The sequence below is a fragment of the Rana temporaria genome, chromosome 4 (assembly GCF_905171775.1).
Source record: "Rana temporaria chromosome 4, aRanTem1.1, whole genome shotgun sequence".
Lineage (NCBI taxonomy): Eukaryota > Metazoa > Chordata > Amphibia > Anura > Ranidae > Rana > Rana temporaria.
Genome location: NC_053492.1, coordinates 438,344,575 through 438,366,953, shown reverse-complemented (window position 1 = coordinate 438,366,953; position 22,379 = coordinate 438,344,575). Strand labels below are relative to the sequence as shown.

At 42.9% G+C, this 22,379-nt stretch overlaps 1 protein-coding gene across 3 annotated transcripts in view; it reads left to right on the top strand.

Annotated features, from left to right (window-relative positions):
• The window catches only part of RCOR3 (REST corepressor 3), a 70,370-nt gene that overhangs the window by 28,926 nt on the left and 19,065 nt on the right, over nucleotides 1-22,379 (top strand). For all 3 annotated transcript variants that reach the window (XM_040351492.1, XM_040351494.1, XM_040351493.1), the window contains 3 exons: nucleotides 148-366; nucleotides 1,263-1,340; nucleotides 16,945-17,002. In XM_040351492.1, the coding sequence (XP_040207426.1) occupies nucleotides 148-366; nucleotides 1,263-1,340; nucleotides 16,945-17,002 (355 nt within the window). The remainder of the gene's footprint in view (nucleotides 1-147; nucleotides 367-1,262; nucleotides 1,341-16,944; nucleotides 17,003-22,379) is intronic.

Sequence of the window (22,379 nt, the reverse complement as noted above, 5' to 3'; positions counted from 1 at the left end):
AAAAAGTGGTTAACTCCACCTGAGTGACATGTATATGTAGTTTGAGAGAGCAGCCATTCTATGGTAACATAATTTTCTAGAACATTTTTGTGTTTACAGACAATAGCTAATTATGGCTGGAAATATATATCTTTCTCTTTTCTCCAGGCGACCCCGGACTCCTGTATTCAGCCAGTAAAAGTTGCACTTGGCAGAAGAGAATACCAAAGTTTGCAGCATCGCCACCACTCTCAGCGGTCCAAGTGCCGACCTCCGAAGGGCATGTTCATAGGCAAAGAGGATGTTGTAGCTGTGTCATGTAGCCCCAATGCCGCCAATACTGTTCTTCGGCAACTGGACATGGAACTAATATCATTAAAACGTCAGGTAGTACTTTTTTTTTTTATGTGAGCTCTAAACTGACAATACTCATTCAGGGAAAAATGCTGGCATGGGGTATCATGGGAATTTAAAGTAAAATTGACATTATTTTTTTTGCACCCTGATGATCTTTGATTTCTTCCATGTTCACACTTACCACTCCAGGGTTACCTACCTACCCCTGCTTTACACTATGCCTGCTCAACTCCTTTGACTGTGCGTAACTTACTGCAGATAGCTCCAGTCTGTACAATATGCCATATTTTTTTTTTGTTTAATATCTGTTTATACAATATGCCATATTATACATACTGCTGTGTGTGTATGTATATATATATAACTGTCTGTTATCCCCTCCAGACTCACCAGAAGACTGCATTTATAGTCACAGACCTTTTGTGTCATAAAAGGCTTATGTTTGCTAGTACAGCGACTACAGTAACAACAGTAGAAGTTAACTGTCAGCAGATACCTCTCACTGTAGATTCTGTAATTCCAGGGCCGTCTTCACTTCCCCATGGGCAGCCCCCATGCAGTATCTGAAGGACCTGTCTGTAAGTTTTGTCATTTTCATACAAGGTGGATAGGCATAGGTGTGCCTAAGTTTGTGGAAATGGTGACCAAAGTAAATGGCTTGGAAGGGCTCAACACCAGTGGGGTGAAAGATTCTGCAGCAAGAAATATGTGCTGACAAGTTTTTCTGAAATTGGTCTGGTGCTGCTATGTTTATGCATTTCTCTCAGTTTATCCTTTTTTACATTTTTGAGACACAACAGACTTGGAGGAAAAAAAGGTAACATGCTAAAAGTTTGAAACTAATTCAAATTGAAAAAATAAAATGTAATGCTTTATACTGATTCTCCTATTGATTTTCTAAATGCATCTTTTGCTTACATTTCAAGGTTCAGAATGCTAAGCAGATAAACAGTGCACTTAAACAGAAGCTGGATGGCGGAATAGAGGAGTTCAAACCAGCAGAGGTAAAAGCAGAAAGCCTATGTCCTCCATATTTTTCTCTCAAGTTTGAGTTTACTGAAATTGTAAGTTCATCTTTGCTGCTCAGAAAAGAAAAGAAATTCATAGATGTAAGATGCAATATCTTACATCTTTTATTTAGGTATATGCTGAATTACCCAATATTTAGTACCATATATTCTTCTGGATATTTAAATGTTGTATGCTCGGGTGTTGCATGTAATAATCAGATGTATGTATGTATGTAGTTTATACATGTATTGATAGCAGTTTCTATTATTTTTTTTATTATTATTATTTAGGATTTATATGGCACCAACAGTTTACATAGAGCTTTACAATATAAGGGAGACAGTACCGTTTTGATACAATTCAATACAAGAGGGTTAGGAGGGCCTTGCTCATGAGAGCGTACAATCTAATACCTCACTATCTTATAAATTCCTTTTATATTTTACTTTACTTTTACATGCAGACTGAACTGTCCAGAAAAGGTGACAGATGGGGACAAAAGCTCATATCTGTGCCTACAATATTTCTACAATATAAACAACGTTTGAATATTAACATGTGTTGGCTCCTCTCAATTCACGGGTATACAGGTGAGGCCACGCTGACACTTGGCGTAGTTGGCAGGATTGGAAAATCCATCCTCAACAGTGGGTGCAGCTTGAGTTGTTATCATGGTACCTTTGGGAGCAGCTTTGGCAGTGATAATGACACAAACATTCCCCTGACAGATTAGGCAGAAAGGCTAGAGAGTATGGCTCGCTTGTTTCAAGTGCTCATGACACACCCCTCTGATCTGTCAATTAACTCGCTGGAGGGCAATGCTAGGAGAGCCATACTCGTTTTGCCCCTGTATGGTCCACTTAAATGGGTGCTGAAAGACCATGTTAAAGCTGATGCATTGGTATTGCTATCCTTGAAGAAACAGTAGTTCTAGAGCAGGAGGAGATGGAAGCCCGTGTGATGGTCACGAATGGAGACATATGGTAATTGTCGAGGAAGGAAGAGGCTGCTCCCTCTCCTATATCCACTTTCGAAAGGGCTGTTAGAGATTTGACCAAGAAGTATATGCTTTTAAGAACTAGAACTGGGTCCACATGGACCCCAACATAGATCAGAAGTGTTTGATGGTGTGGTCGAAGAGGACGTGTCAAAAGGAATTGCTGACAAGGGGAAAATGGGCAACCCGCAGGAACTACTTAATCTTGTCCCAGACATGGCTTCTACAATTATCTTATTCTGTCCGGTGGTATGTGTGGCTTTAAATGGCCATCAGGCAAACTGCTTAGTTTACATTAAGTCTCAGGTGACCACCATGGACTTTACTTCCTACCATCAACTGTTTGGACAAGCCTGGATTGGCCGGTTCCAAGACATCCAAGATGGCAGAGACATCCTCTGGATATCATTACACTTCGGTGTTTTGTAGATAACCTTTTCAAATTTGCCACTGTGATGCCCAAACAAGATCAGACCGTTGTCACCATGGCTAGGTATTTTTGGACTTGCGCAGTACAGCCCTATGCCTGTCTGAAACAGATTATGTCTGATCAAGGTCCTAATTTTGAATCATAAGTCATATACTACTCTGTACCAACCACAAGGAAGTGGCAAATCTGTATCCACGATCCTACTCTGGTAGGCAAGATTCACACCTTGGAGCAAGAAACTCGTGATTGATGGCTGCAGCATGAAGACAAAATGGTTGGGACCTACAACCAAACTGTTTAAAAGGCCACAGGGTGCTATTGTGAAAAAGAAAATGTAGCGCTGTGATACCATAAAGACAATGATTTCTCTTGGAAAATATTAAATCAATAATCACTGTGCTAAAACAGTGATATGGTGACAAAAAAACACACAAATAGCAATAATAAATGAATAAACTAGTGTTGAAGAAAACACTATCAAAAATTATATAACACTAAAAAGTCCACCAAAAAACGGTGAGATGAATGGATAATGGAATGACAACGTGGATCCTCACAGAAAACGGGTCACTTTCAAAATAGAGATGAAATTGCGCTTACCAGAAAGCTTGTATCTACCTGTCAGCGACAGTAGATCAATCAGGCATGGACACTCACGGGGCGTACTCAGCTCGGCTTCCTCAGACTGGATCGCAGATGGAAGAGGTCATCAGTGGAGGGTCATGGATGCACGATATCCCGGATGGATGTCCTGATTGTCCCAAGATGTCCGCTCAACGGTGGATGGGAAGGATAAAGGTGAACCCCTTGAGGGGTGGATGGAGTAGAATGGAAGACTCCAAACAATGTATGGGGGAGAGAAGGAAAACACAACCCCAATGGTGCAGGTCAAAAAAGATTTTGGGGTTTTATTAGAATAAAACCAGCAAATACAATAAAAGTGATCACAAATATAAAAAGGGCAATATGAGAAATGGTAAAAAAACAGGCCCGTTTTTTTACCATTTCTCATATTGCCCTTTTCATATTTGTGAGGCCATTTTTTGTGATACAGCACTGCATCGCTTTAACTGAAAATTGCGTAGTCGTGCGACGCAGTACCCAAATAAAATTGACGTCCTTTTTTTCCCACAAATAGAGGTTTCTTTTGGTGGTATTTGATCACCTCTGCAGTTTTTATTTTTTGCGCTATAAACAAAAAAAAAAACACAATTTAATAAAAAAAACAATATTTTTAACTTTTTGCTATAATAAATATTAGAGCTACACAAATAATCGTTAAAAAAAAATTGCGACCTCGATTTAACCCCCTTCACGATCTCTATGCAGAATTTACCAATTCATTCATGTAACAAGTGTAGAGAGTTCTCTGCTTTCTCAGCTGTCAAAAAAATTTCTAGAAAATTACTTATATATATATATATAGCCGCAAGCATCATCCCGGTACCGTTGTTTAGAGCGGGCGATCGGCTATCCAAACATAACAACCGATGCGGCTAAAAGCCGCTCGGTTGTTATGCCGGAGGAGCGGGAGGGGACATCCCCCCCCTCCCGCCGCCTTTCGCCGCTCTGACCGGGCCTCCCGTCCCACCGGGAGACCGGATCCTAGATCCGCCACCTTCTGTGTCCAGGTTGGAGACTGACACTAAGCCGTAAGCGGCTTTGATTCAGTCTCCGCATTGAAACCACGGAAGCGGCGTCATGACGTCACTTCCGGGTTTCTCGGCTGCCAATGGCGCCGGATTTAAAAAAGTACACAGTATTCAGAATCGCCGTTTTCGGCGATCTGAATACTTTGAAGTGCAAAGGAGGGCTCGGAGGTCTTTTAGACCCCCGATCCCTCCATAAAGAGTACCTGTCACCACCTATTGCTGTCACAAGGGATGTTTACATTCCTTGTGACAGCAATAAAAGTGATCAAAATGTAAAAAAATAAAAAAACACAATTTAATATTATAAAAAATAAATAAATAAATAAGAAAACAAAAAAAAAAATGTTTTAAAGGGTGAACCTCCTTAATCGCGCGATTAATCGTGAGTTAACTATGACATTAATGCGATTAATCGCGATTAGAAATTTTAATCGCTTGACAGCACTAATATATATATATATATATATATATATATATATATATATATATATATATATATATATATATATATATATATATATATATATTTTAGTAGAGACCCTAGGGTATAAAATGGTGATTGTTCCAATATTTTATGTCACGCTGTATTTGCGCAGCGGTCTTTCAAATTCAATTTTTTGGGGAAAAAATACACTTCAATGAATAATAAAAAAAAACTAAACAGTAAAGTTAGCCCAATTTTTTTGTATATTGTGAAAGCTGATGTTACGGCGCGAGAATCGTGATCTTTATTATAAGCAAAAAATCGTGATTCTCATTTTAGCCAGAATAGTGCAGCTCTAATTAATATCCCATATAAAAAAAAATTTAATCGGTTTAGGCCAATATTTTTGGTAAAATAAAATGGTAATATTGATTGGTTTGGGAAACGTTATAGCTTCTACAAAATAGGGGATAGATTTATGGCATCTTTTATTATTATTTTTTTTTTCACTAATCAGTAATTTTTTGCGGGATTGCGGCAGAAAGATCGGACACTGTTGAATTTTTTTTCGGACCAGTGATCAGAGCTAAGAGGAGCCACTGATCACTGTATAAATGACACTGGCAGGGAGGGGCTTAACACTTGGGGCAATCAAGGTTTTAAGTGTTCCCTAGGGAGGTGTTTCTAACTGTGGGGGGAGTGGACTGACTAGGAGTAGAGAGAGAGATCGCTGTTCCTGATCACTAGGAAGAGATGATCTCTCTCCACTGCCCTGTCAGAACAGGATCTGCTTTGTTTACACTGGCAGATCCCTGTTCTGCCTCTCTGTGTAGCGATTGCGCATGGCCGACGGACATCGCGGCCACACACATCGGCTCCGGCGACGAGCCATGGGTCTGCTATAGCTATTGCACGAAGCGCCATACCAGTACATCGCTTTGTGCAATAGAACCACCCTGCCACAGAATATCTGCAGCGGCTGGTCAGACATTAAATAAACACTAAGTATAATTTCTGTCTGTTGCCTCATTCCTCTGCTATCAGCACGAGTCACTTCTGACAAGTTTTCCCGATACCAAGAGAAAAATTGTGACGTGAAAAGGGAGCTCCATCAGATTGACAGCCTCAGCTGTGCTCCTGTGTGCTGTGTGAAGGGGAGTGTGTCCTTTCCCTCTCAGAGCTCTCCTCACTGATGTAACTTCAGCTCTCTGCCCCCTTCTTTTTAGCACTGAGAAATCCTGTGTCAATTCTGCACTTTGAATGGCTGTAGGTGGAGGACAGCTGTAGATAAACAGGAACAACTTATGTAGGATCATTTGTTTCAGCTCTATGTATAACATGAGGCCAGTTACTTCAGTTGGTATATGGAAGAGTGTACAACCACTTTAACCAGTGGGGCTCTGTCCCTGACTTCCACACTGCGTGTGCAGCAAATGGCACAGAATCTGCTATTTAAGCACTTCTGTGTCAAGATGGTTGCCCAAGTCTTGCAGGATTTTGATGTTTAATAAAAGATGACAACCTACCCAAGATGGCTGCCTGGAGTCCATAATATGGGACAAATTAGTCCTCAGTAGTCGTCTGATATGCCTAAAGGAACAGCACAGTACCACCTTCAGGTTGGCAGATCTACTGCAGCCAAACACCTGCCTACATTGTCCTTTCAGAACTTTGCTGAATTGTATGTGGGAGGAATGGACCCTGCAGGACGGAGCACCTGCAAGCTAGAGTTAATGATTGCAGAGTTCTTAGGCGTGACTTCTGTGGATGCTATAATTACATGTATTCACCGCATATTTTATTCAGAACAGAGTTTTTGTAAGTATATTCCTTGGTGTTAAAATTGCATCTCTTCTGCCATTTATGTAATCTGCACCGCAGTAAACTCTATTTCACTGTAGCATACAGTCAGGTCAGAATGCCCTCGGTAGTCTTTTTATCTATCAGCATTGTGTGATGAACAGACGCCCAAAGCAGACAGTAGATTTTGCAGTGATTCAGAGCGGCACAGAAAGTCAGGAGTTGTGATAACCACAACCAATATGTTATAAATGGATGAAGCTGGATGCCAGGCAAATATGAACGTCATCTAATTAAACCCGAAAAAATGGATGGAGTACAGCGCTCAGGGTGTTTGCACAAAACAATCAACGAAGGGTTAAAAATTAAAAATAAAAATAATAATAGAATTAAATGGTCAATTAAATTAAGATTAAAATCACAAACCACATTGGAGATATATGGTATAAATGTTCAAGAGTCCATGAAAGGTTCAGTCCCAGCAGGGTGCCGAAAAGGCTATAGTTGATGACAGTGAAGAACTGTTGTAGATGAAGGCAGTAGATCAGGGCTGCTATCCAGGAGCGAAGCCAGCTCAATATATGCAGGAGAAAAACAAAAGAGAAAAGCGCCTCTGAGTATACTGCTTTTAATTGTAAAACATAAAAATATCCAGCACTTACAATACTGATAATACTGTTGTACCATGTATTACCAATTTTGGTATTGCATCCAGTTCCACCTCTCATTCTTTGAATGTAGGTACTACTCTTGGTGCTCCGGACGTTCCCTCACCTACCCCATTCGACTTAATTTTAGGTGATTTTAATAGAGATGAAATACCATTATACTCTACCTCACTGTCATTCTCGCCTTTTTTAGAAAAGGGTCCCCACTCCAAACACCGGCTAAAAAGAAAACACATAGACGAGGATGCAGGGGAGGACGTAGAAAACATCACCCTGAGTGCCAAACAGCAAAAACTATAAAGTTATTTAATCTGTCCTCTCACATATTGTCTCCTGAAGATTCTGCATTATTGAGTAGGGGCCTTACCTTCTCTCCCACTATTCAACCCAACCCATTTCAATTATTTAAAGATCTTAATAAATTCATTAGGAACCTTACCCTCAAGAGATTTTACCATATACAATCTCTTAAGGAGACACCGGAGTTGACAGAGTCTTCACCCCTCTCCATCTCCAATGAGACCACACTAAATCTTTCCCTTCATGACACGTCCCACAGGAGCTTATTGCTCACAGATTCTGGTGAGTTTAATTCTGAGCTTGATTTTCATTTACTCACTCAACACCTTGTCACTTCACCTCCTATCATACATACATCTTTTAAACCCAAATCATTATTTTTCCCAACTAAATCTAAGGGACCATATTTAGAATCCTTTTATAGAGTAGTGTTTGCCGAATTTCAACAGTTATGCCAACAGTCAGCCCTCCTAAGCAAACACCATAAGTTTAATCTTAAATCAGGAGAGAGAGCGTCTCTTAAACGTTTTCTCAATAACCCTGACCTCATAATCAAACCAGCGGATAAGGGTGGAGGCATTGTAATCCAGGATAGACAGTCCTACGTACTTGAAGCCTTGAGATTACTAGCCGATACCAATACCTATAAAAAATTAACAAGTGACCCCCTCCCCCTTTTTCGTGAAGAAGCTGACACTCTTATTTCACACGCCACAGCTGACCTAGTCATTGACAAGAAAGAAGCAGCTTTTCTACGAAAAGACTTCTACAGCACACCCTATTTTTACCATTTACCAAAGGTACATAAGGATTCATTACACCCACCCGGCAGGCCTATTGTTGCCTCTATGAACAGTGTAACCAGTGGCTTCTCATTATACATTGATTCCTTTCTGCAACCTCTAGCTCAGAAACTCCCATCTTACATACGTGACTCTATACATCTTATGGAACTCTTGTCTCCCTATGCTTGGCAGGAGAACTATTCCTGGTTGTCTTTGGATGTCAACTCCCTATACACCTCCATTCCCCATGACATTGGCCTTCGTGCCATACAGGAATTCTTATTTTCTGACCCCATGCTAAATTCAAAACAGATGGCCTTCATTTTAGAGGCCACCTCTTTTTGTCTTAACCACAATTATTTTCATTTTGAAGGTGACTTCTACCTACAGACCCATGGTACAGCTATGGGGGCTAATTTTGCCCCGTCCTACGCCAACTTGACCATGGGTCTGTGGGAGAACTCAGCTATATGGAAAGACAATCCTTTCTCTAGACACATCATATTTTACGGCCGATACATCGATTACATTGTCATCATCTGGGATGGCCCCTCCAGTTTGGTGAATAGCTTTGTTGATCACTGTAATGCCAATCAGTCAGGACTCTCTTTCTCTTTTGTGTGGAATCAGGAGTCCCTGGCTTTTCTTGACCTAGAACTCTGTCATGAACAGAACAACATATTTGTCCGCAAGTACACTAAACCAACTGCAGGAAATTCTTACCTGCACTATGATAGTTGTCACCACCCACTCTGGGTGAAGAACATACCCAAAGGCCAATTTTGCCGATTACGTCAAAACTGCACCAAAGATAGCGACTATATTCTCCAAAGTGTACATTTAAAACAAAAATTCCTGGAAAAAGGGTATCCTGAACCCTTGATAGATCATGCTTACAACACCTTTCTCCCCGGAAAAAAACCCAAAACTGTTAAATCACCTGAAAAACCTGCTGTGCGTTTTATCACCGGTTTCCATGGACAATACAAAAAAATGGAACAAATTCTTGTTAAACATTGGAACATACTTAAACAAGACCCTCATTTGGCTACTACCTTGTGTGATAAACCCAAAGTCACGTATAGAAGGGCCCCTACCCTTAAAAACAAGATAGCACCCAGTAGGTTAAAAAGTCTTAAACCGTTAGGTTCTACCTGTTTGATCCCACTCAAAGGGATGTACAGGTGTAACAAACCCAGGTGTAAAACTTGTCCATTCGTTACCCATGGCCAAAAAGACTTTTTTCACAGAGGTAAATCATACTCACTGGACAATTTTTATAATTGTTCCAGCGATTATGTGGTTTACTGCATCACATGCCCCTGCAAATTACTCTACGTCGGCCGCACCATTAATCCTCTAAGACAGCGTTTTGGTGCGCACCGACGCTTCGTTGAGGCTGGATGTGACGAACACAGTGTGCCACGCCACTTCCTGGAACATCACGATCAGTCTACGGAGGGCCTACGGGTATGGGTCATTGAATCCATACCTAAGGGCCTCTCTGAGGCTGAGCGTTTTTCCAGACTATGTGAACGTGAGACTTTCTGGATATTCACTCTTGATTGTCTCGCTCCTCTCGGCCTCAACGAAGAATTGGATGTCAATGCCATTCTTTAATACCCCAACACTCATATTCTCTTTACATTTTAACTTTTTTGTGTTTGTACATATCTATACGTGCGTGCATGTAGACACATACATATGTGTGTTTATGTATGTGTCCCTACATATACGCTCTTTACCTAGAGTCGGTGTCCCTCCCCTCCTTTTATTTACATTTTTATTTACATTTTTCTACACTCTATTATATATCAGTCTCCATCTACATTCGGGCCAAATATGCTTAATGATTGTTCCTATTGGTCCTTGTGTAGTTTTGTATTTTTGTATTTTTGATATGATTATTATTTATTTATTTAAATTCACATCTATTTCTATATTTATATCTACCCGATTATAGCTTTGTTGGTATTACACTAATATTAATATTGCTACTATCCTTATTAATGCTTTTTATAAGCATTCTCATCATAATATATTTAAATTGAGGTGCCTTCCAGATATCCTTGCTCTGGGGGCCCCCTAGTGTCCAATGTCTGCAACACGTTGCCTTTATTTGTCAATTGTGCTTTCTCTATATATATATATATATATATATATATATAGATATAGTCTTTTTTATACATATATTTTTTCCATATACTTCATTATAGTTAAATTCACCCCGTCTATATTATATTCTACGTATATTTTTCAGCCCAAGTATCTCTGCCCCGTTTTTTGTTTTGTTTTAACAAAGCAACTCCACTCATCCTCATTCGCTCGTTATCCCTGCACTCCCATTGGTCGGCATTGATCACATGATTGCTTATAATATGAGTCCCGTCTTCTATCCATTACACTTGAAAAAGGAGCGCGCTGGTCGTTTCCGTGCGCATGCTCTGAAACGCGTTGTGGTCCTCCTCAGCCTCCGTCCGAGCTGACGTCACGCATCAGCTGATGAACTCTCTGTCTAGCAGCGGCACAACAACAAGGATTTAGCCGTCTCTCCCCGGCTCCCTCCGGCTGCCCAGTTCTCATGCCTTGCTGACTGTCAGCTACAGACGCACACCAGCTCCCACGACTGCACCATAATACTATGGTGTAAGTGCTGGATATTTTTATGTTTTACAATTAAAAGCAGTATACTCAGAGGCGCTTTTCTCTTTTGTTTTTCATCTAATTAAACCCAGTAATGCATTTATTTAAAATATAATTACATTTATTAGGGCTGCACGATTCTGGGAAAAATGAGAATCGCGATTCTTTTGCTTAAAATGAAGATCACGATTCTCTCACGATTCTCAATTTTTTTTTGACTGTGGTAATATTCATTATATTATAAGGGACAGTGGTTGCCGGTATTTTAAGTCCACTCCTCGGATCACAGGCCCCCCTTTAATAGAATGACTGCAAGGTCTGGGCCTGGCTGGGGTAGTTGACTCTCACTGTGGTCACTGGTGTTCATGATAGATTATGTACATTGTATACACTGCTTAACGCAAGGAAACTCACTCAACTCACTGTATTTTGGAGACTGTAGTGATGGGTGACACCTGCTGCACACACACACAAGCTGGTTACCTTCTGCTGCCTCCTGGTCATGTCGGTGGGCTGTTTGGCATTGGAGGGATAGGCGATATCAGTATATGAATGCAGATCGGTATAAATAGAGATCGGTATGAATGATCATCTGATGACAGCCCACTCTGCACATGGCCGCCCGTGCTGCTCGTATCACCGGCTGGAAGAGTTCCCCCCCGTGAGTCATCCATCCCCGCTCCCCCTCCCGGGGTCCTCCGCCGCACGATCTCGGCCTTTCACGACTACCTGAAGCCCCCGGACTACAGAGCCGCCCACTTGTGCGACAAAGAGCGGACTGACCCCGCCTCCCACCGAGGCATTCCCCAGGACGCGCTGATTGGCAGCGGGCGGGGCCTGTAGCCCGGGCTCGGGGATGCCGCGCTCGGATTGGCTGGCGCGCTCTGTACAGTAAGCCGTGTGCTCACGCCGGGCAGGACATCTCATAAGAATCGCCTGTCATCCCGCGGGGAGATTGTGGACGGGGAGAATCGAGATCGCGATTCTCTCCGCGATTAATCGTGCAGCTCTAACATTTATTATTAAATACAGTTAATAAATGCACCTGAATGTCTTTGTTTTTGATCTGATCTGCTCAACAAGACACAGACAGGCAGTATTGTAATGTCTGGTAAATAACTGACATCTCAGGTCGGGAGCCGCTGTACGAACCATGCAAGGTTAGTCCAGCAATCTCGCCCCGCAGAGCTGTTGTGTTCTGACAGGGGGACGCCAGAACACTCTGCCATTGGCTGAGAGCGCTGATCGGGAGTCAGTCGGCTGCTGGTTTGCCAGCATGCACGTCCGACAAAAGCCGGCCAGGCCAGCATACACACGGGCAGAATGTCAGCTGATATTTTTTGTACCTGCAACTGTCTCCAAACATTTTGCCCGTGTGTACGGCTCTGCTGCTTTGCACAATGTAACAATGAAGACAGTAGGGGCTGATTTACTAAAACTGGAGAGTGCAAAATCTGGTGCAGCTATGCATGGTAGCCAATCAGCTCCTAACTTCAGCTTGTTTAGTTAGACCCCTTTCACACGGGCACTTTAGCGCTAAAAAATAGCGCCTGAATAATGCCTCACCTGCAATCCCAGTGTAAAAGCCAGCGTGCTTTCACACTGGGGCACTGCACTGGCAGGACGCTAAAAAAAAGTCCTGCAAGCAGCTTCTTTGAGGCGCTTTAGGAGCGGTGTAAACATCGCTCCTAAAGCGCCTCTGCCCCTTGAAATCAATGGGAAGCGCCTGCAAAGCACCTCTGCAGCGGCGCTTCGCAGGTGCTACTATTAGGCTGCATTCACACCTCGGCGTATATACGCCTGAAGCGCGACGCTCGTGCCGCTGGAGAGGCGAATTTCCATTGAAGTCTATGAGATGGTTCACATCTCACGCCGTACGCCTGCCGCCTGAAAACAAGTCCCGGACCCTTTTTTTCAGGCGGCATTGGCGTTCGGGCATAGACATCAAACAAATCGCCGCAAAATACGCCGCGTACGCGGCGTTACAATGTGAATGCAGCCTAAGTCCCTTCATCGTCTGCTAGCAGGGGTTAAAAGTGCCCTGCTAGCAGCAGAAAAGTGCCTCAAAAACTACGGTAAAGCGCTGATAAGAATAGCGGCGCTTTACCGCTGACGCCCGGGCGTTGTCAGTGTGAAACTTCTCTTAAGCTTTGTCAGAAAAACCTGGAAGCTGATTCCGACCTTTACAAACATCACCATCTCTCCTTGAAAGAACCATCCTGAGTTTCGGCCTCCCATTGTCTAGGGGGCCTTCATCCTGTTTCACAAGACCCCCCCCCCCCCCAAATACGTTCCTTTTACCCACCCCAACCCCCCCCCCCCTTTTTTCCTCCCCCCAGGACACTGCTTTAGCCATTAGCAGATACGCCTGGTTCCTTACAGTTGGGTGTTGCCCACCTTAGATGTTCATTGTTAGTTTCTTCTTACATTTGTTTACTATCACCGAAGGATGATTCTGACTTATTAATCTTGCCTTTTTCATACTCCCTACACTGCAGTGTAATTGTATACTGTTTGTAATTGTCCCTGTCGGATGATTTCTGTATTGTTCTTTTGGCATTAGTCAATAAAATCTTTATGGGAAAAAAGTAAAGTTGGGTTATCAATCTAACTACACTGTCTGGTGTCCGTTTAATAAACGGTGAAGTTTTTTCTCCGTTCAGTTCACAGCAGTTCACGGCAGTTCTCATGAGGAGAATTATCTCCTCTGCAGCCGGTTTAATAAACTGAGAACTTCAGTTCTCAGATGGTGAACAGAGGTGAAGTTTTTTCTCTGAAAACAGCCGAGATCTGTGTAAAAGTGGGTGGACTGCCTGTAATCTCGTGAGATATTGTGAGATTATGGTGCAGCCGAATTCAAAAAGTGAAACTAAAGTTTAAAAGAACATGTAATTAATGTTTTCAGACATGTGATAACATAATATATATATATATATATATATATATATATATATATATATACCGTGTTTCCCCGAAAATAAGCCCGGGTCTTATATTAATTATGCCAACAAAAGACACAGTAGGGCTTATTTATGGGGTAGGTCTTACCATGTAATGTGATGTCTTCTCTCCCCTCTCCCTCCCTGCCTGTCAGGAATCCACAGTGTGAACTGAGTTAAAATGCTTGTAAAATCCTATAATTCACTCTATTACAGTATTATTTAATGTACAATGTGGGCGTTTCTGTAATATAATTGTGCCAAATACATTTGTTATAAAGCCGCTCTGCACTTCTGTTACCCGCCGGAGCTCTCTTCCACCCAATTATATTACAGAAACACACACATTGCACATTATAAACTACTGTAATAGAGTGGATTATAGGATTTTACAAGCATTTTTAACTAGGGCTTATTTTCGGGGTAGGGCTTATATTGCAGCCCTCCTGGAAAATAATGCTAGGTCTTATTTTCAGGGTAGGTCTTATTTTTGGGGAAACAGGGTATGTATATATATATATATATATATATATATACATATATATATATATATTATATATATATATAAAATTACATATATATATATATATATATATATACATATACACATATATACATACATATATACCGTATTTATCAGCCTATTGTGCGCACCCGCGTATAGCGCGCACCCCTACTCTGGACGTGAAATTCCTGAATTTTATTTATTTTTTATTACTTACAGTTTTGGTGTCTTGCCTGGCGTCCGTCTGCGGCCTTCGTGGTGTCCTCCCTGCTGCTCCTGCGCTGTCTCTGAGCCGATCCCTGCTTCCCGCGCTGTGTTTGAACGCCGCCGACATATACCGAGCGCAGTACACTCGAGCACGCTCGGCTCCTCTCGCATAACCTAGAAGGGAGCCGAGCCTGGCCGACTGTACCCGAGTGTACTGCACTCGGTATATGTCCGCGGCGGCGTTCAAACACAGCGCGGGAAGCAGGGATCGGCGGCAAAGTTCAAACACAGTGCGGGAAGCAAGTATCGGCGTATATCGCGCACCCACAATTTTGCCCTGATTTTAAGGGCAAAAAAGTGTGCGGTATACGCCGATAAATACGGTATATATGTGTGTGTGTGTGTGTATATATATATATATGTATGTACACACACGTATATTGTTGTTAATATTCATTTTTAACCCACTGGTGTTGAAATTAGGAAGAAATAAGCCTTCTTCCTCTTATCACACCAGCTTCTCTCCCAGATTCTCCACCTCTGAGCTGGTGAATCTGGTAGGGAGATATTTCAGGTGAAGAGCTGTGAAATCTTCATATCACGGTTTATTAAACTGGCCGTTTGTGACAAAACATCCATGTGATGTGATCTGAAGTGGAGAATGTGTTCTCTGCTCCTTATCACAGTTTATTAACCACTTCAATACCGGCCCATTGTCATTTGACGTCCACAGATGGGATCTCCCATCCTGGGTGGACGTCAAATGACGTCCTGAGCTTTGCGGGTGAATATCTGAATGATGCCTGCAGCCAGAGGCATCATCCAGATATCCTCTTGTTCAGCCGGCGATTCTGCACGACATAAGAACGATCATAGCGGCGGTTCCGCCGCTTGATCGTTCTTGCAGGCAGCGGGAGGGGACATCCCCCCCCTCCCGCCGCCATCCGGTGCTTCTCCGGGCTCTCCCGTGCCTTCGGGGGCCCGGAGAACGAATCGTCCGGTGTCGGCAGGAAGCATAGAGATGACTGGTGACCAGATGGTCACCAGTCATCTCTATGACCGTCGGAGGACCCGGGCGCGATGTGATGACGTCACGCCCGGGTCCCCGTAAGTAAACAAAGCCGCGATTGCGGCTGTAAGCATCTATTCATGAAATCGGTGAATTTTTTTTCACCGATCCCATGGTTTCCAGCCTGGAGGAGAGATGTGGGGTCTTGTTGACCCCGCATCTCTCCATAAAGAGGACCTGTCACACACATTCCTATTACAAGGGATGTTTACATTCCTTGTAATAGGAATAAAAGTGAACTTTTTTTTTTTTTTTTGAAAAAAAGTGTAAAAATAAATAAAAATAAGTAAAAAAATAAATAAAAGATTAAAAAATAAAATTAAACCGCCCCTGTCCCCGGTAGCTTGCGTGCAGATGCGAACGCACACGTAAGTCCCACCGCCATGTAAACGCCGTTTAAAACACATATGTGAGGTATCGCCGCGTGCGTTAGAGTGCCAGCAACAAATCTAGCACTAGATCTCCTCTGTAAATTTAAACTGGTAACCTGTAAAAATAAATTAAAGCGTTGCCTATGGAGATTTTTAAGTACCAAAGTTTGGCGCCATTCCATGAGTGTGCGCATAATTAAAGCGTGACATGTTGGGTATCCATTTACTCGGTGTAACATAATCTTTCACATAATACAAAAAAATTGGGCTAACTTTACTGTTTTGTTATTTTTTTAATTCATGAAACAATTTTTTTTCCAAAAAAAGGGTGTTTGAAAAATTATTGCGCAAATACCGTGCAATATAAAACGTTGCAATGACCGTCGTTTTATTCCCTAGTGTGTCTGCTAAAAAAACATATATAATGTTTGGGGGTTCTGCGTAATTTTCTAGCAAAAGAATGATGATTTGTACATGTAGGAGAGAAGTGCCAGAATAGGCCCGGTATGGAGGTGGTATAAAAGCCTGGTATTGAAGTGGTTAAACCGGCAATGCTCTGTGATAAGCTTATCACGGTTTATTAAACGTACACCTCTGTTAGTAATGGCTTGATCACTAGTTGATCACTAGTTTAGCTGAACGTAATTAAAAATCTGCTTGCATGTACGATACTTTACATATAGGCATTTTGACTGAAATCGTTTGCGGTTTGTCTGCAATTCTGATTTAAAAAAGGGTGAACTTGCACTTTTCAATCTAGTTTCCTCTGTCAGTGTCACTTCACATTTTAATTTGTGTTTTTTACAGTCAACTCAGAAAGTAAATGCCCGCTGGACTACAGAAGAGCAGCTTCTTGCAGTGCAAGGTAAGTGGAGCATAAAAGAGGTTGATGGAAACGGAAAGCTTTTTAGTATATTGCCCTTCTATCCGGTTCTCATATTGGTTGCTTGCCATTTTCATATTTCTCTTGCTTTACCAATCTGAATAGACTTTGTGTATTTCTTTATTATTTGTGGATGATTTTCTATTGCTATTAGTTAAGTTGCCCTGATCATACAAGAGGTCATCTGGTACTTTTGACATCTGTACAAAGAGCAACTGCCCCAACCTATAACTGGCCTTAACAGCAAGGAGCACATGGAAGGGTGACACATGTCAAACATAAACATCTGTACCATAACCAGTGCTCTTGCACAGCTAATGTTGGTGTAGAAGGGGAAAGTCACAGCGACAAGCAAACAACCTATCAACAAATCAATACATAAACGGCAAGATGAAAACAAAGATGATTGTTTTAATGATGAAACAAATGAACATGTTAAAACGTGGCATTTGTTGCTGTGGCTTATTGAAAATTACAGGGCTGCACCAGATAAAAAAACAAAAACAAAACAACTGTATCTTTATTTAAAGCATCGTAAAAGATAAGTTCACCTTTAACAAAAAAATATAAAAATGCAATTTTTTTTGCAGGTAAACAAATGTACATTTATCTCTTATCCCCCCCCCCCCCCCCAAGGAGCCTGCAGAGCATTGCAACCCCGATTACGGATCACAGGTGCAATGTCCAGTTTCTGCAGACTCTCAGCATAGCTGTCTACCTCGTACGGGCAGGCCGTTACCAGAGAACAGAAAGGTCAATGGAGTACCAGAGCTTTTACCAACACCCTCATAGTTCATTGAAAACTACAAGCCGTCATCCACAATGACTGAATGATGCAGCTGTGTGGGCGGTGCCCTGCAATGCCACACCAGGGATGGACTGGCCATTGGGACTACAGGGAGTTTCACGGTGGGCCGATGGCTCGGTGGGCCGGCTTCAGTGACAGCGGCCGCTCCCTCCGCTCCTCTGTCTCTTCCTTCCAGCAGCGCTCACCTCCTCTCCCTCCCCGCAGCGCTCACCTGGGGGGAACAGAGAAGCAAGGGGAGGCGCAGAGGAGCAGGGGGGACGACAGAGGAGCATGGGGAAGGGGACAAACAGCTGACTCAACAGCTATGGCCTGGGAGTTTCTCACTTCTGCCTAATCTTGTTCTTGTCCCATAACGGGGGGCACCGAACTGATTTTTTTCCCCGGGTGAAATAATGTGTAGCTTTCCTACTGGTACTGCCTATAAAAGTACCAGTACTCTAATAAAGTAGAACGGCTAGTGGCTAGTGAAGGGGGAGAGGGGGCTTGGGTAGCCGGGGGGGGGGGGTTGCAGGAGTTGTCCGGCCGCCATAGGAAAGACCTGTCAAAGTGGGCCAGTCTGGGTGAAGTCCAGGGCCAAATTTTTGTCCCAGTCCAGCCCTGAGCCACACTGTTTTCAAATTTCGATAGCGTGTGTGGGGAGAAGACCCTCCACCCGCTGTCAGAGGAGCAGGGGAGCAGGAGGAAAGGATGCAGATGCTGGAACATGTTACATTATATACCACCCTAAGAACTTGTGGAACATGTAACATGTTCCAGGGGTGAACTTATCCATTAAAAAATATGAGGTACATTCCATAATATACGCTCAGTTTGTACTCCATGTGTGAAGGATATCTGAAGAAAGATTTATGCCGCGTACACACGACCGTTTTTCATGATGTGAAAAATGCAATTTTTAAAATTGGTCATTAAAAACGATCGTGTGTAGGCTCCAGAGCATTTTTCTCGACATGCAAAAATGGCCATTAAAAATTTAGAACATGCTCTAATTTTTCTCGTTGTTTTTCACGGTGTGAAAAACGGTCGTGTGTAGGCTTTAATGATGGGGGGAAATCGCGCATGCTCAGAAACAAGTTATGAGAACAGAGCACTCGTTCCGGTAAAACTATCGTTTGTAATGGAGATGGCACATTCGTCACGCTGTAAGGCCCCGTACACACGACCAGTTTCCTCGGCAGAATTCAGCTTCCGACCGAGTTTCTGGCTGAATTCTGCCGAGAAACCCGGCCGTGTGTACACTTTCGGACGAGGAGCTCGGCGAGGAAATAGAGAACATGTTCTCTATTTCCTCGTTGTTCTATGGGAGCTCTCGTCCCGCCGAGCTCCTCGGCGGCTTCAGGGCTGAACTGGCCGAGGAACTCGATGTGTTTGGCACGTCGAGTTCCTCGGCCGTGTGTACGGGGCCTTACAGACTGAAAAGCACGAAGACTGAAAAGCGCAAATCGTCTCTCTTCAAACTTTTACTAACACAAAATCGGCAAAAGCAGCCCAAAGGGTTGCGCCATCCGAATGGAACTTCCCCTTTATAGTGCCGTTGTACGTGTTGTATGTCACTACGCTTTGCTCAAGCATTTTTTTTTTCACGATCGTGTGTGGGCAAGGCAGGCTGGACAAGAATCACGTTGAGAAAAACATTTTTTTTTCCATGACATGAAAAATGGTCGTGTGTACGCGGCTTTAGTGTTTCTCTGGAGGGTGTAATGTGTGTGATTGCTTTCCAAACAGGTCTTCTCAAAAGAGAAGCAATAGAAGGATTCTAATGCCCCGTACACACGATCGGAAATTCTGACAGCAAAAGTCCGATGTGAGCTTTTGAACGGAAATTCCAATCGCGTGTATGCTCATCGGACTTTTGCAAAAGATTGAGAGCTGGTTCTCAAATTTTCAGACGGAAAAATTCCTATCGGAAAATCCGATCGTCTGTAGCAATTCTGCCGCACAAAATTCCAATTCATGCTCGGAAACAATTTGACACATGCTCTGAAGCATTGAACTTCATTTTCTCAGCTCGTCGTAGTGTTGTACGTCACCACGTTCTTGACGGACGAAAGTTCAGAGATCTTTTATGTGACCGTGTGTATGCAAGCCAAGCTTGAGCGGAATTCCGTCGGAAAGTCCGCAGAGCATGTGTCAAATTGTTTCCGAGCATGAATTGGAATTTTGTGCGGCAGAATTGCTACAGACGATCGGATTTTCCGATAGGAATTTTTCCGTCTGAAAATTTGAGAACCAGCTCTCAATCTTTTGCAAAAGTCCGATGAGCATACACGCGATTGGAATTTCCGTTCAAAAGCTCACATCGGACTTTTGCTGTCAGAATTTCCGATTAGTGTACGGGGCATTAGAATCCTTCTATTGCTTCTCTTTTGAGAAGACCTGTTTGGAAAGCAATCACACACATTACACCCTCCAGAGAAACACTAAAGCCGCGTACACACGACCATTTTTCATGTCATGGAAAAAAAAATGTTTTTCTCAACGTGATTCTTGTCCAGCCTGCCTTGCCCACACACGATCGTGAAAAAAAAAATGCTTGAGCAAAGCGTAGTGACATACAACACGTGTGTATGCGCCATAAGATGTTTTTTCTCAGGAGAGAAGTCCTCAAAAAATATAAACATTGCTGAGATATTGGCCAGTGCCACCAGATGAGGAATGCCACACCCTCTGCCTGCCACGAGATGAAGAATACCACTTGCCACGTCGCCTGCCAGTGCCACCAGATGAGGAATGCCACTTGCCACATCATCTTTCAAGGCCACCAGCTGAGGAATACCAGTTGCCACATCACCTGCCATTGCCACCAGATGAGTAATGCCACTTGACACATCACCTGCCAGTGCCACCAGATGTGGATTGTCACTGCATTGGTGGCACTGGTTCAGTGGTCGTTGAGTGAGGGCAGGAGAGCGGAGATGCAGGGCGGGCAGTGAGAGATGTCTTCTCTCTCCTCCTCGCTGCACCTCCGACATTCCGTATGCTGTGAGGGCGGAAGGGCGGTGATGCTAGGCGGGCGGAGAGACATGATGTCATCTTTCTGCTCCCCGCTGCACGTCCGACATTTTGCACGCTGTGAGGGCGGAAGAACAGTGATGCTAGGTGGGGGCGGAGAGAGATGTCATCTGTGCTCGTCAGCGCACCTCTCATCCGCCCACCTGTCTGATCCACCGGGCTCTCACCTGCCTGCCTTACAATGTCATGCTGCCCGCTGCGGCCTGGCTGCAGAGACGCTACGGCCCGGTAGTGGGCCGCGGCCCGGGGGTTGACGACCCCTGCCTTAAAGGACCCCCATACAGGAACTTTTGTGAGTTGGGGGTCTTATCTGTACACATGGACAGAATATTATTATGGTAGAGATATTCAGGTTCACCGAAAATAGGGAAAAGGTGTGCACATAGTTTCATGCACGTTCGCCAGATTTACACTATGTGCACACCTTTTCCTCATTTTTGATGAACCTGAATATCTCTGCCACAGAACCCATTGTTAATATTGTGGTTATGCTACTTACTGTTGAGATGAAAGTGTGACTATCTTACCCTGATGTTCGCCAGTTCCAGTGCTGAGATCTTTGTGTTTCTAATGTAGTGTCACCATACAGCCCTTTTAGACTCATTTGACGTATGCTTTACTGAGTCCATTCAATCCAGTAAGCCTCATGCCGCGTACACACCATCACTTTATGTGATGAAAAAAAATGACGTTTTTAAAAACGTCACTTTAATTGACTGTGTGTGGGGGAAAACGTCGTTTTATGTCTTGTAAAAAACGACCAAAAAAAATTGAAGCATGCTTCAATTTTATGTGTCGTTTTTCAAAAGTGCACTTCACAGAAATTGACCGTGTGTAGCAAAAAACGTCGTTTTCTAAGACGTTTTTTCATCCACGCATGCCCAGAAGCTACTTATGAAGCAAGCTTCAATGGTAAAACGTGGTGGAACGTAACCTCACTTTGCTAGAACATTGTGAGAAAACGATGGTGTGTAGGCAACTTCGTCTTTGAAAATTGAAGTTTCAAAAACGTCATTTTTTACTTCACAGAAAGTGTCGTTTTTTTTCATCACATAAAGTGATGGTGTGTACGGGGCATCATTCCTATCAGCGGTGGCGACTTTTCTTCTATCATCACGTTTGTGTTAACTGAAGATCAACTTTCACTTGTTTGGATTATCACTTCACTTATGCTATTACAGTCATCACAAATGGACTTGAGCAAAGGTTAATCATCATAATTTTTATATATTTTTTTGCATTCAAGTCATATGTATATTTACTTATAGAGCGAATATCATTACTCACTTATATAATTTTTTATGTGTTTAAGACCCTAAACAAGTTTTATACTTTTTTTTTCATTGTCCGTGTTTAGGACCTGTTCATTTTTAGCGCTGCACTTTTTGTATTATATTCACCTAAACTGACAGGCTGGGCAATGAGAGCATTAATCAGCGAAGCAGCCAAGAAGCCCATGGTAACTTCGGAGGAGCTGCAGAGATCCAAAGCTCAGGTGGGAGAATCTCAAAGTCCGATTTGCAGTTTGCGAGAAGCCAT